Source organism: Lynx rufus, unplaced genomic scaffold (assembly GCF_022079265.1).
Source record: "Lynx rufus isolate CCGP_SWC_20201006 ecotype Redwood Valley unplaced genomic scaffold, mLynRuf1.p SCAF_4, whole genome shotgun sequence".
Taxonomy (NCBI): Eukaryota; Metazoa; Chordata; class Mammalia; order Carnivora; family Felidae; genus Lynx; species Lynx rufus.
In genome coordinates, this window is record NW_025814856.1 from 35785323 (window position 1) to 35800809 (window position 15487).

A 15487-nucleotide genomic window follows, 5' to 3' on the forward strand; every position below is an offset into this window, starting at 1 on the left:
TGAGGTAACAGGGGGCAACGAATGACTTTCCTTATGACTGTGAATGGACGGGGCACCTCCCGTGACAGAACTCCAGGTTAATGGTGCTCAAAGGGTAGTCTAGATACATCTACCATGGTGAATGCCGAGTCACCATATATAATTGCTGAGTTAACATATTGTACACCTGAAACTAACAAAAACTGTAGATTAACTATACTTCAATTAAAAAAGTAGGTAGTGGGGCGCCTGGGTGGCTCGGTCGGTTGAGCATCCAGCCCTTGATTTCGGCTCAGGTCATGATTCCAGGGTTGTAGGCTTGAGTCCTGCATCCAGCTCCACGCTGAGCATGGAGTTTGCTTGGGATTTTCTCTCTCCCCGCGCCCCCTTCCACTCTCACTGTCTCTCTCTAAGGTAATTTTTTAAAAGGGTAGTTAAGAAGCTCTGTTCCTGGAATGTAGATCAAGGTAAGTACAGAAAGTTACGAGTCTGCGTTTAGAAACTGTGATCGCGACTTGACAGAGTAGTTTTTTTTTTTTTTTAATGTTTGTTTATTTAATTGAGAGAGAGAGAGAGAGAGTGAGCAGGGGAGGAGAGGGAGAGAATCCCAAGCAGGCTCTGAGCGAACAGCTCAGATCTTAACCAACCATGATATCATGACCTGAGCTGAAATCAAGAGTCAGATGCTTAACTGAGCCACCCAGGTGCCCTGCAACTTGACAGAATCGTTTTATCTGATGAATGTAATAATGAGCAGGAGGAACGTGTATTTTTGTGTCTATTTTTTTCCACATCTCTAGGAATTCATTTTTTCAATTGACTTTTTTCCTTAGTAATTCATTTTTATTTTTCTTCACAAGACTATAGGCCCACAATAGTTCAAAATTTTAAAAACTTGACTTTCACAACTGGTCCTTTGAAAATAACTACTCTAGAAAATAATCCAAATTTTTCTACAGTCCTGACAATAGTCATTATTCCACTTCTGAATGCTCTTAAGGACTAACATTTGAAGGAACTCTTTAGTCTGAACCTTTGTTCCTAAGAACAGGCCAAACTTAATAGTTTGAGACAATTCTGGAATCTTTATTGCTTATAACATTAAGCTTTTATGAGTACAAGAAAGATTTTGAAGAATTTTCTGAAATATAGAAAAAAAATATAAACAGCAAAGAAGGTGAGGCAATTTAAAAAATCCACCTTGTAAAATATACATTTTTATGAGGTAGATCAAAATATATACTGATACAGAGAAGCCCAAGGTATGTTCAGTGAAGAAACAAGTTGTAAACTGTACTTGTAATATGATGCTGTATTAAAAAAAATTACTATATACATAGAAGAAAACCTGAACTAATATAAATTAACCAGTCTGAAAAAAAAATCAGTTCTTACATCTGAAATGGTAGGCTCCCAGGGGCGATTATGTTCTCATGTTATATATTTGCTTTGTGTTTGAACTTCAAATTTTTATCATGACTATATGATACACCGTAATATGAAGCAGATCGATGTGTGATGTTGAACAATTTGCCTCTGTCATGTTTTGGTTATTAATAAATATACCGAAAATGCAGTTGAGAGAGGTTTTCCTAAAAAGATAGTGGGTAAAAAAAAAAAATCATACAGCAAGCCCCCGGTGCTTCTATTTCTTTACCTTCTTTAAATATTTGGGGGCCAAGTTCCACGCGTTCTTTCCAGGCCCACTTGCAGTTCTGAGCATTCCATTTCTTGAACAGAAGAAGGCTATTTCCATTTAAGATACTTGCACGGAAGTATTAAGGTCTTCCTACGTTTCATTTCCCATTCCCTTCTCCCCATTGTGCAGGACAAATACATGCCAGATGAAACATTTTCCTGAATTTAAAAGACCAGTTTGCGACTCTGCAAAACTAGGATGAAGGGCTTGTTACAAACAAACAACATTCGCAAGATCAGGAAGCCTAAAAATTCACATCTGTCATCCTCAGCGAGGCAATAAACTACCGTATTTCATCAGTTCTAAGACAACTTTATTGTGAGACACAGCATCATTTTATGTAGCGCTAAGAAAGAAAAAAACACTGCCAATTCCTTTAGAGCATGCCATCAGTCAAAAGATGCATCCTGATTTCAAGGATGTAAATGTGAAAAGATGGGCACCTTGGCGTCAGTAAAATATGGTAATACTACAACTAAAAATCTGCAATCTTGTCCAAGAGGATTACATGAAGTAGAACACTTCAAACTGCTTTGGATGAACCCTGAATATAATGGAAGAATACGTAAACATTTTCAGTAGCACACCTTCAGTTTATTGACCTATGTAAAAAAATAATAGGTCTTAAAAAGTCAGAACAGTAAAAGAATATGCAAAAGTATTTCTGTTTCTAAAGGCTATACAAATATGCAAAAAGGAATAAGTTACTATTTTTCTGCATGTCTTCTGTTTTGCTCCAAATTCGTTCCCCAAACTTCATTTTTAATGATACAAATGACTAAGGACCAGTTTAACAAATCATCTTTATGTATATATTACATGCTTTGGAATATAGATAGAAAATGTTCCAAAAAAGTTGTTCAGAAACTTCTCTCTTCACAATAGGAACATGAAACCTGTATAAAAGGGGGGTAGGGAGCACCTTTTATGGAATATTGAAGCAGAGTGAAGATGACAAAAAAGATCAATCTAGAATATGGATTTTTTTTTTTTTTAAAACCCTACCATAAACCATAGCTAATTAGTTCTTCCAAGTGAAGTATGAGGTAGTTTTAGCCTCATAATTAAATCTGCAGCTTGGAGTTTTTTGTTTTTTTGTTTTTTGTTGTTTTTTGTTTTGTTTTGCTTTTGTTTTTTCCTTTTTAATGACTAATCTTGTTTTTGTCACTTGGTGACTTAGAACCCTCTGTGGGATCTGGACAATATGCTTACTTTCCTAATGTTCACCATTTTAAGGCACGCAATTCATCTAAAATGATGTGGCTTTTGTTTTGTTTTGGGTTCTTTGTGTTGTATTACCTTAAAATAGTTTTTCAAACTCTTGATTATAAAAACTCTCCATGTCAGGTCTGCCATTTCAAATGACAACCAAATTGGAGAGTTACCAGCCCGAATAATAACCCATCAGGCCACTGGTGTAGAAAGAAAAAAGGAGCCCAATAATATTGGACCTTAGAAAATTCTCCAAGCAGAGTTTGTCAATTATTCAGTGGGCTGCTGTGTTTTCCCCAATCTGCTACCATAAAGTTATATTACAGGATGCTCCGGCAGTAAGTCTTTCCGGAACCCATTTTATGGTGCTTATGAAAACCATCACTCTTTATAATATCCTAAAAACATTTACACTCATTCAGAACTTCATGAAAATCCAGCTTCTCTTCAAGTAATTTTCCAATACTGTCTCAATTGTTGACGTCCATGTAGAAATAGCATGTCATTCTTTGCCGGCTCACAACTCCAAACTTTCTGAAGGTGAGCAATGACTGAGGAGCTCCTCGCTGTTCTTCTTCTCATCATGCTGAACTGTGCTCTGAAATTTCCCAACCTTCCTTCCTATTGGAGACCCTGAACACACTTTTCACAGTTTTATGGTTTGCCTTCAACAACTTTTATTCCCTTAACAAGTGCTTGCTACTGATAAAGGCTGAGTCTGTCCTTGGCAATGGTTCCACCTTGCTGTTAGGTTAGTGCCCAGAGCTGGAAAGGCATGTGGTTCAGGGGCTTTTCCGTGGCCTTAGAGTGTGATTCACTTCCAGGGCAGCAAGAGTCCTCTCTTCAACCTTTGATGCCTTTAGCTTTCTAAAGCCAAATAGCTTTCTGGGAAGACGAACACATTTTGCAAGGCACACTAGTGTGAGAACGCGGTGCTTGGTCAAGAGGTCCAAGTGCAGTTCAGACTAATGTTCCAGGCTTTGAATCTTCGTGCCAAAAGAGCCTCTGCTCTCTACTCTTCAGGCTTTCTTCCAACCGGTTTCCATCTGGACTGTCCAGTTGACTGATCTCTGTGTACTGTCTATTAAAGGAAACCAGAAAAGTTGTTACTTGCGGTCATTTTGATTCCCAGAGTACAAAGATTACTCAAAGAATTAGTAGAAAGCACCATCAAGAACATATCCAACACTTGGAAATAGGCAAAGCATGACTGTGTGCTGTCTCATTGTCCTACTGGAGCATTGTTGAAAAGGCCCATGCAAGGTGTACTTAATTCTCAAGGGAGATATTCCTTTGTCTCACTTTCATTTACCATTGATAAGGACCCAGATTGTGGTAAGTTACATGTTAATTTTTAGGGTTTTTGTCTGGGAGAAATACAAATAACTTCTGTCTAGTATAAAAAGATTATGGTTAAAATTTTATCGCCCTGTGAGCCATTAACTGTTTTTTTTTTAATCTAATTTCGTAATCTTATTCCAGCATTTTATCTTTCAGTGTATTGAATTCAGTCTTTTGAATTGTCTCAGAAGCAACTTTACCGTTCTGTTAGTTCTCTCATTAATGGGTTAAGTAAATCTTTGACACACGCCCATTTTCTCTTTGTGGGAGAGTCATATTTTTAACTTTTTAAAAAGTATTCCTGACAGCCACATTTTAAGTATTCTTCAAATTAAGAGACTATACTAGATCCTTTCCTCAGGGACAAAGGAATATATTTAGAGGCAGGGCACCTAGGGACACATTTTACACCTGTAGGGTGTATTGGTCAAGAGTAAATTGGAAACAGCATCACATATAAAAATCACAGGCATGTTTGGAGGGTAGATCCAAATGAAGGCATCCTATTATACAAACCATTCCAATCGGCAAAACTTCAGTCCTACAGTAGTAGTTTAGAATAGGTTAGATAGTTAGTAGGTTTCTTTTTATTTTAAATTTCTTTAGTAAAAAGGATTAAAAAGTCATTGGAAGAAGAGCTTTGGAAAGAAATGCTCCGTGAAAACAGGTATTTAGTGTTTTCATCTAATACAAACACAAAGTCAGATTTCCACAGCTTCACACACCGGTCAGTGAGCAAAACACCTGCTAAGCAAGAAGCAACACACAGATCTGAGGGGCTGTACTTACTACTGCTGGCTACACTTAGCAAAAGAGAATTTAAAACTGATCTCATTTCTGGAGACACAACCATTCTCCGGGACAGAAGCCCTCGGTTTTGCCTAGTTTAGGTAGAGTTAGATAAGGAAGAGAATGGGCAATGGAAAACCGGAAGTGAAAGAAAAACAGTTATTTGAAAACACAGTTTGTAGCACAGAGACAAGAATTGGACTGTATTATATACTAGGTAGGATAAGAGACTTCAACATTTGTGATGCTGGAAAGTTTATGCCACTGACAATTATACCAAATCAGACCTGGAAACAAACTCTTATTGGTAAAAATTTATAGCTTTCTGTAATATCAAGAGCCAGACACTCTGGGAGAAAGGATCTCTAAATAATACATACTTCATTTATTTAAAAAAAATACTCAAATCTTTAACTTAAGGGCAGATCTAAAGTTTTTTATTTTTATCTTTATCTTGAAACCAAATTTCCCTCTTATTTTAAAAAATTATGTTTCCATCAAAAACACAATTTTACAGCAAATTCCTAAAACTTGGTGGATGGCTGTTATTATACTTGCCTTGGTAACAGGTCTAGTTAAATTGATCATTCTGGGGTGTAATAAAAAAATCCTTAGGGCACCTGGGTGGCTCAGTGGGTTAAGCATCTGACTTTGGCTCAGGTCATGATCTCACGGTTCATGAGTTGAAGCCATGCATCGAGCTCTCCTGTCAGCATGGAGCCTGCTTCGGATCCTCTGTCTCCCTCATTCTCTGACCCTCCCCCGCTTGCGCAGAGCATGCGCTCACTCTCTCTCCCTCTCTCTCAAAAGTAAGAAATAAAAACATTAAAAAAAATCCTCAATAGGCAAACAGATGGAAATAAGCACACCCGTACCTCTGTTGCTGGGAGGGTAAACTGGCAAATCTTTCTGGAAAGCAAGGGCTTCAAAAAATACATTTTTCAAGTTAACCCATTAATTCTACTTATTGGGATGTATCCTATGGCAATAATCTGGGATTGAGACAAATATTTTGTAGAAAGATGTTAACAGCAGCATTACAATGAATCATAATGAAAAAAAAATCTAAAAATTCAATACAGGAAATAAAGTATGGCATATTTATGAGGGGAATATCATGTTGCTCCCATGACACAAGGCTTAAAGAGTTTTAAAAAATATGAGCACATGTGTATGCTGTGATATTAAGTAAAAAAACTGGGATTCATAGACAATGAAAGATGTACAATCGTACATAAGTTTATCATTACACCCACGTTAAAAACGGATACAGAAAAATGGGGGAATGTGTCAAGATGCTAACAGAGACTACCTCTAGATGGTGGAATTATAAGTAAATTATTTCCTACTTATTTATCCCTTTATCATTTTCCTAAGTTTCCACAGCGAGCTCATATAATGTGCATGTGCACGCACACAATAGGGATCTTTAAATAGTTTCTCATTTCCTGTACGTCGCCGCCCCTCTGACGTCAGACTGCCGTGTCAAGCCATCTTGGGCTGGCTGAAATAGAAAGGCACATTTGGCAAAAACACATTTTCTCTAAAAATGTTTAGTACCTTCCTGAGTCCAGTGAAAGTGGTGTCAAGGATTTTAGAACCGTCTTACATGCTGTTTTCTGTTGTGTCTAACTCAGTCAACAAAAAAGGAAAGTAAAAGTATACAAATAGGAAAACAATTTGCAAATGAACTGTACAAAACGATGAGAACTGAATCGAAAACCTTCAGCTCCAATTTTGGGCCAAAGCCATTTTAGTTCTTGCTCCTAACTCATTTGCAAGCATTATTTACAAAACCCCAAGATATATGAAGTCCTCTGAGGTATATTTTCACTAACATTCTATTTTGAGCACACCCTTTGTTGAGTTGAGACAATTGGCCTAACAGTTCCAGCCAAGAAAAACTCTCATTGAGCATGGAGAAGAAAAAAAGGCTTTGGGGGTTGAATAGCTCTAATTCGCTTATAACATTGAATAATTTATTAAATTATGATTTCACTCATTTGTGGAATTTAAGAAACAAAACAGATCAACATAGGCGGAAGGGGAAAAAAAAGAGAGAGAGGGAAGCAAACCATAAGAGACTCTTAACTATAGAGAACAAACTGAGGGTTACTGGAGGAAAGGTGGGTGGGGGATGGGCTAGATAGGTGATGGATATTAAAGAAGGTGTTTGTTGTGATGAGCACTGGGTGTTGTAGGGAAGTGATGAATCACTAAATTGGACACCTGAAACCAACTTTACCATATATATTAACTAACTAGAATTTAAATAAAAATTGAAATTAAAAAAAAGGAAAGCAAGAAACTAAACTCTTAAAATCAACAGGATAGACACTTTTATAAGTTATTATCTGTGTAAGTCTCCCTATGCCTGAAGCAATTTGGCCTCAAGCAAATTTAAATAAAAACAAACAGAAAATGCTCATTTCTTGGCACCATGGGTTTGAATTATATTCTGTGAAAAGTGACAGGGAGACATGACCTCTTCAAACTTAACTCATCCTGCATATACAAAGAAGTGAAAAACGTGTAATGCAGAGTTTGCAATCTTTTTTAAAACTGCATTTTAACAAATTGTTCTTGTACATTTCCTCCAAATGTTTACAAAGAACCATGATTATAAATAGAACAGCTGGCTGTGTCTGTAGCTTCTTAATGAACACAGGGTCAGACACAAAAAGGCAGCAAATGTTTGAAATCAAGCCTACCAACTGTCTATGAGGAATTTTGGTGTGAGCAACCTTTTCTGGGGTAGAGATATCTTTCCTACAAGGTTTCAGAAGAGTCTTAAATGGATATTATCTATACTATGGTTTTAAGCACTTCGATTTAAAAAAAAACCTTCAGACACAGATTTTAGTGTACACATGTCTAGGAATAGAGTCAAATTTGAATGATCTAGATTAGGAGTGAACAAACCTTTTCTTTAAAAGCCTGATACACAAAAACAACCAGAGATATGGGGCTCTTGGGTGGCTCAGTTGGTTCTGCATTTGACTTTGGCTCATGTCATGATCTCACAGTTTGTGAGTTTGAGCCCTACACTGGGCTCTGTGCTGATGGCTCAGAGCTTGGAGCCTGTTTCAGATTCTGTGTCTCCCTCTCTCTTTGCCCCTCCCCTGCTCATGCTGTCTCTTTCTCTTCCAAAAATAATCATTAAAAAAAAAACAACAGACATAGACAATATGTACATGAATGAACATGGCCATTTTCTAATAAAACTTAATTTACAAAAACAGGTGGCAGCTGGTTTGGGCCTATAGGCTATGGTCTTATGATCCTTGAGCATTCATAAAATAACATAGAATTCCTGAATTCTTTTGACCAGGGATAGGCTAGTAGAATTTTGAAGCATTGCTTTCTCACCTGCCTGGAGAGGGCAAAGGATTATAGATGTTGCCATAGCAGCTGGTGTAGGAAGAATGTGCCGGGGTCTCGTATTCAGATAGCCCTACAGCTATCTGGGTCCTCCAGTTCCCAGAAGCATTTGTAGAAGATACTGGAAATAAAAATGAAAAGAGACAAAATTAGTGAGAATATTCAAAGTGAAGATTATTTAGGCCATTTAGACGTACATTATAATTATCTGTGTGCAGAGATTAAGAGACAATGGTTATAATCAACAGAGTTCTTTTCTATTCAAGTATAGTCACTTACTGGCCATGTGACCTTGGACAAATAGTTTATTCTCATTAAGCCTTAGTTTCTTCACCTGTAAAGTGGGATGATAATACAAATACATCCTGTATAGGGATGGTATCATGATTAAATAAGGTCATATATGAGAATATTTAACACTTTGCCTGGTACAGAGTAAGCACCCCAAAATGGTAACTATTGATATCATTACGAACGAGAATAAAGTTAATTGAAAGGCATGCTATAAAAAATAACCTAAAAGGCAGGTAGAAAAAAAATTCTCATATATGAAGAGAGTCTTTCCATTTGGGCTATGGTGGCTAGATATATAGAAGGCTTTATTTGCAAAGATAAGGCAACGAGTTTGAGTCTCTTGGAGGCCTTTGGTGGAAAAGCACTCCATAAATTGACCTGTTGGGATAAGACTGTTCCTCAGCCCAAGGCAACATCAGCCACTAGTAGAATCAATGCATACTTTTTGCCTAAAAAAAAAAAATGTGTGTGTGTGTGTGTGTGTGTGTGTGTGTGAAGGGGTGGGGAGGGTAATTAGAACAGGAGGCATTTCAGGAAGAAGAGAATTAGCTCTACTGAGGGACTGAACTGGAGCAAGACAAGGGCACAATGCAGGAACAAAGCCTAGTGAATGTGTTGCACTGGTGTTTGTTGTTCCCCCTCTAAAACCAGTCCTGCCGCATGCTGAGGACGCACAAGGTGCCCACAATGGCAGGCTGGTGGTCCAAGACCCATACTGCTCATGGATCCTTCCGGCTCCCCTCCATTTCGGTTCCTGGCAGCCACCCTCCACCTCTTCTTTCTCACACCCACAAAACCCTTGTGACCAGTGTAGGACAGACACATTTCAAAACTCATCTGTGGCCCTGGATGTCATGAGATTTTGACTCAAAGATGTAATTCTCTCACTTTGGGCTTCCACGAATGTTTCAAAACTCTGAGTCAGGGGCTGGCGGGCTTGGTGGTGAAGGTATCAGAGCCGTGGCAGGATTCCCATTCCAGCACTTACCAGCTTTGGGGCTCAGGCAGGGTCATTTGAACTCGCTAAGCTAGAACTGCCTCCATGGCAAGATTAGGATATTCATAATAAACAACAACAGCACTCACTGTACAGAAGTGTTGCATACATTAAATGGGATAGTGCACATAAAACACTGAGCATGCTGTGTGGCCCAGGGTTAAGCTGCCAAAAGACGATGGCTGTCATTTCTACTAAAACTGAGTCATCAACAGAGTCTTCAGCTGGCTGGATGGAATTACCAAACCCCTAATTTGGCAAATAATAGGAAACTCTCCATGATGCGTGTGTGCGTGTCTGTTGTAATACATTTTTGTAGCTATTAAATGTAGACAGGAATGAAGAAAACTCCAAAAGGGAATTCTAGGAGGTCTAATTTTATCCCTCTGATTCCTTACTACAGTGTAATGCTTTTTGGTCTGTGGGGCCAAATCCTGCTGCTACCAGGTAACCTCCTACTGGGTCTGAATCAGGAAACATTAACTCCGTTCTTACCTTTGCCTGAGACACTGAGCCAAGCACTAGTAACGCTGTGGTTTGGGAGGTGCACCTGCTTCTCTCTGGCCTATCTAAATAGGCATTACCCCAGCTCTGTGCCCCAATGGGCTTCTATATGCATCTCAGCCCTCCTTGTTTGGTTCTTTCTTTCTAACACTATCCCCGGGTTTGGTTTCTGAAAGAACCTCATGCAACGCCCTGAACTGTAGGGTGAAGAAAGGCACTGTATAGATGTGAGCCATAAATAACAAGGAATACATGACAGGACGCTTTTTGTATGTTAGATATGGTAATAAGTGGGAAAGCCCTAACGGAAGTCCAAAGTCCGACGCAAACAGAAGAGACATTAAACCCAAATAGAAATCTCCATGGAAATGCCTCTGGTCAACAAGCTTATGAAACTTTTAAAGACACAGTTTTCACAGATTTATTACTCAATGAGTTGGGAATCCCTGTGCTGTCTTACTAAGGGGTCATGCTTGAAAGCAGGGGCAAGAATGCATGACCTCAGGTTTTCACACAGTCCAGGGCTGTAGAGCTTTAAAAGCGTTTTCTTTGTATACGTTCCTCTGGCTGCTAACTAGACTGGGTGCTCAAGGCTGGAAACCGTGTCAATGTTGTCTCCTCAGCATCTGCGATATGCCTGCTTGTTTGCTGAATAAACGAAACCACTGGCAGATACTCCTCTTTCTCCCCACTTCTCTACTGAGGGCAGTTCGCACAGCTGGGGGGCATGGGGGTAAGCAGAAAGTTCTTCACGGGTTTTAGTGGATGGAGGGGCCAAAGTCGATGCCTGAAGGGAATATCTCTAATCAAAATTATCTTGGAGAATCCCTTAAAGCAGCCATAAAGTAAAGTCTAAAGGATTACTGAATTGAGTCAAGGCATGCAAAGTACTTAGAACAGTGCCAGGAACAGTGTTTATTAAATGCTGGCTCCCCTCATAATTATTAGGAGCCTCACGTAGCTACCTGAACATTCAAACCAAACTGCCTTTAGATGATCAAGTTCCTGCTGGTGAACAGGGAAGCGTGTATAATCCTAATGTTTTCTGCTTACCCGAAGGGTTTACTCTGCTTTTGAATATATCAAACATCTGTGACCAGAACACTTTTATGAGATGTGGCTATCAAGGTAAGACCTAGAAAACATACAATATTTGAAAGCCTCCAACACCGAGAGGCATAAAGTGCTCAATGAATATCTGCTGCATTTGAATCTACAACTTGCTCCATCAGACTCCTGTGGGCTGTGTTCTTTGGAAAGCTAGAAAGACTAACTGTTTTTAAGTTGGCAATTCTTACTGTGGTGCCACAGAATGGCTACCTAGCTCATGACCTTGGGTACTGGTCCCATGATCCCTGAGGGGAGTGGTTTAGGGGGCGGGTGGATGGCGGGCATGAGGTAAATTCAATCTGGGTATCAAGCGCCTCCGCCATATTCTTACCTGAAGAGTAGGAAGATGTCCGACTGCTGGGAGAGCAGGGTACTTGCAGCCCAGCAAACCCCAGGCATCTCTGCGATCCCCTGTCGGAGTCAAAGCTAGTCTGGGGGCTGTGCCCCTGATCCTTCTGTCCAGAGGCCCGCTGGTACCAGCCACGCAGGTGCTCGGCAACTAAGGCCTTGTGGATGTTTTTGGTGATGTGCTCTGACTTAGCTGCAGCCTTCCTGGGCAGCCGGAGAGTTGCATATGGGTTATGGGGTACCCGGTCGACCTCGTCTTCATGAAAGGACCTGCTATAGTCCCTTTGGCGCTCGTATCCATAGTGGACCGAGGACCGGTAGGAAGGATTGACACTGTACTGTCCCTCAGTGTCATTCTCATAGACATAGCCGCCACTGTAATAAAGGTCACACTCTGCATATGGTGTGTACCCGGCAATATAGTAACTAGAAGAAGGTTGTTCCTGACTCTTTGTGTAGACGCCATTCCTCAAACTATCCTTTTGTGCTAGGTTGGGCATGCTTCCTGAATTTGAAGTCGAAACATTCTGTTTCTTAGACCTTCTCCGGCCCCTGGCACGAGTGTCCAGAGTCTGAGTAGTGTAATAGGGGCCAGCAACAGGCGTCACGCAGTAATACTCTGTGCTTGATTGGCTGGTGTAGGAAGACCCGTCATCCAGGATTTCTGTACTACTGCTTCTTTGGGATTTGGAGAGGGAGAAAAATGGCTTATCGTTGTCCATCTCAGACAGCAGGTGGGACTGAGACTCAAGGCTTCCACTCCGCTGGCGGCAGTGTTGGGAAGAAGATTCGGGTCTGCAAGAGGAGAAAGGCAAACTTGTAACAGAGAATCAAGGAAAGGAGGATGGAAGTTAAAAACACAAAGACATGGTTGAAGGATTTAATCACCCCTTGAATTACTATAAAACTTTTAAGGTTTCCATGGGCGCCTGGGTGACTCAGTCAGCTGAGTGTCCAACTCTTGATTTCAGCTCAGGTCATGATCTCACAGTTGTGAGACCGAGCCCTGTGTCAGGGTCTGCCATGGGGGTGGAACCTGCTTAAGATTCTCTCTCTCCTTCTCCCTCTCCCTCTGCCCCACTTCTCAAAACAAACAAACGAAAACTTTTAAGGTTTCCAAAGCAGACTGCACAAGAGAATCCATCTGTTCACATAATCCATTGGTTCCCATGCAAGTTCACTGTCATGGTCCAAATGCGAAAAGAACCAGGTTCTATAAATTGTGCAATCCACAGCTTTACTCGAGGGTAGGGAAGATAAATTGATGATGTGCAACTTGTATCAAAGCCGAAAAAAAAAACCAAAAACCCAGTGGGTCTTGGGAGGTTCCTCTCCTCCAACGGGATAGCAGGAGACAGTCTGAGGTGAAGGCAGCACAGCATGGGGGAGAGTCTGGCTCTGATGCCAGACATATCTGGGCTGAGTCATGGCTCTGCCATTTCCCAGCTGTGCCAGCTTGGGTAAGACATTTAACCTCTCTCAACCTTGCTTCCGCCTCTGGAAAATGAGGGGGTTAAATGGTATCTGATATTTACAATTAAAATATAATACCTACAAAAATATAATATCTATTCGAACAAAGGACATTTTCAAGTACATTTCCTTTGTACTTGAAAGTACACGCAGTAGGGACTGGTGGCTCAGCGAGTTAAGCATCCAACTTTGGCTAAGGTCACGATCTCAAGGTTCATGAGTTCGAGTCCAGTGTCGGGCTCTCTGCTGTCAGCACAGAGCCTGCCTTGGATCCTCTGTCCCCCTCTCTCTCTGCCCCTCGTCCGCTTGTTCTCTCTCTCTTTCTCCATCTCAAAATATATAAATAAACTTAAAAGAAAAAGTACATTGAAAATGTAGACCTGTAAAATAGTCCTGCTGCCTCAAGTCCCTTAAAATGATTAAAAAACACAAGAAAGTAAAGCAAAATTTTGAAGCAAAAATCAGCAGAGTCCAAGTAACTGGAAGGAAGCGCTCTTACTCCAAGTGGCTGCTGCTGTAGGCGTTGCGGGTGAGAACCGGTGTGGTGGGCATGCTGCGTCCTCCCTGGGGCCGCCTCTCCAGGGTTCTGTAAGGGCTGCTGTGTGTTGACAGCATTTCCCTGTGATGGTAAAGAGAAGAATTGCGGAAATGATGAGCCTCCCCACATCTCTGGCAAACATCCTAAGGTGCTTTGAAACTTTCTGGAAGCTGAAGAAAGGGAGCATAGGAGGAAACTGGGAAGGGTGTCTTAGTAGCCTGTTATGTCCTAGGTGAGTTTGAGGGGAAACATGAGTGATCTCTCTGAGTCATAAATAGGAAGGAAAATAATTTAAAAAACTTTTTAAAAGAGTATACTGAATAAAAGAGACTGGAAGCAACTAGAGGGATGCCTGGGTGGCTCAGTCAGTTAAGGATCAGACTCTTGATTTCGGCTCATAGTCATGGGATCAAGTCCTGCGTCCGGCTCTGTGCTGAGCACAGAGCCTGCTTAAGATTCCCTCTCTCTCCCTCTGCCCCTCCCCGGCTCATGCTCTCTCCTCTCTCTCTCAAAACAAACAAACAAACAAACAAACAAACAAACAAACAAACAGAAAAACCAACCAACTAGAGCAGGGGCAGCAAAGCTTTTTTCTGTAAAGAGTGTAATGGTCAATTTTTTTGGCTTTGCCAGCCAGATGGCCCTGTCTTGACTGCTTTACTCTGTCCCTGAAGTACAAAAGCAGTGTAGACAAGATGTAAGTGAATGGGAGTGGCTGTGTACTGGTAAAGCCTGGCTGTGGATACTAAAAGCCAAATTTCATATAATTTTCACATTTGATTTCCCCTCCAACTATTTAAAAGTACAAAAATCATTCTTAGTTCACAGGCCATACAAACCAGGTGGCAGGATGAATTTGGCCAGTGGGTTGTTGTTTTCAAGCCCGTGGATGAAAAGGCAACATACTTAAATCACTTTGTCCACTTCCCAGCATGGTGAGAGCACAATTTGAAGTCAGTTTTTTAATTAAACATGACTTTGAATACATTTTTACTAGTACTAAAGCACAAGTTCATTGCAGAAAAATTTGAAAATACAGATTAAAAACAAGAAAAATTTAAATGTCTATAATCTTGAACCTCAGATATAGCCAGTCAACACTGAATATTTTCAGATATTTTTACTAAGCATATTTACTTACAAGCATTTACAGTTTTTAACAATAAAAAAATAAGATCTTACTGTATATTCTCTTTCAAAACCCACATTTAAAAAGAACTCTATCTATGGGGCACCTGAGTGGCTCAGTTGGTTAAGCGTCCGACTTCAGCTCAGGTCATGATCTTGCAGTTTGCGAGTTTGAGCCCCGCATCAGGCTCTGTGCTGACAGCTCAGAGCCTGGAGCCTGCTTTGGATTCTGTGTCTCCCCCCCGCCTCTCTCTGCACCTCCCTGCTGGCGCTCTGTCTCTTTCTCAAAAATAAACATTAAAAAAAAAAAAACCCAAAACACCTCTATCTAATGTTCTTTGTTGGTTAATATTCATCTACAATGTTATTTTAATGACAGTTTAGCCTTCCACTGTAAGGACTTGTAACCTATTTAAACAATCTACTAGTTAAACATTTGGGTTATTTTCAGTTTGTCACTAATGTAAACAGTGCTGTGATGAGCATCCTGTAGTTAACTAATTCAACAGGAAAAATTCCTCTAAGTCAAATTGCTGGATCAAAGAGCAAACCTATCTTAAGCTATTAAGGAAGTAGGTATAATAATTTTTAAGATAAGATTTCTGGTTATAATTTTTTCCCTTTTGCTGCAATAGCTTTGTTTTCCCTAATATAATAAATACACTTGTCCAGTGCTATCCAATGACGGAAATGT

General features: G+C 40.2%; 1 protein-coding gene across 1 annotated transcript in view; it reads right to left on the reverse strand.

The window, feature by feature from the left end:
• Positions 1 to 1062: 1062 nt before the first annotated feature.
• FRMD4B (FERM domain containing 4B) overlaps positions 1063 to 15487 on the reverse strand; it is a 123934-nt gene continuing 109509 nt past the window's right edge. Inside the window, exons 19-22 of the mRNA XM_047096411.1 lie at positions 13627 to 13746; positions 11638 to 12449; positions 8390 to 8522; positions 1063 to 3971 (exon numbers count right to left, since the gene is read on the reverse strand). Of these exons, the coding sequence (XP_046952367.1) occupies positions 3851 to 3971; positions 8390 to 8522; positions 11638 to 12449; positions 13627 to 13746 (1186 nt within the window). The 3' untranslated portion in view covers positions 1063 to 3850. The remainder of the gene's footprint in view (positions 3972 to 8389; positions 8523 to 11637; positions 12450 to 13626; positions 13747 to 15487) is intronic.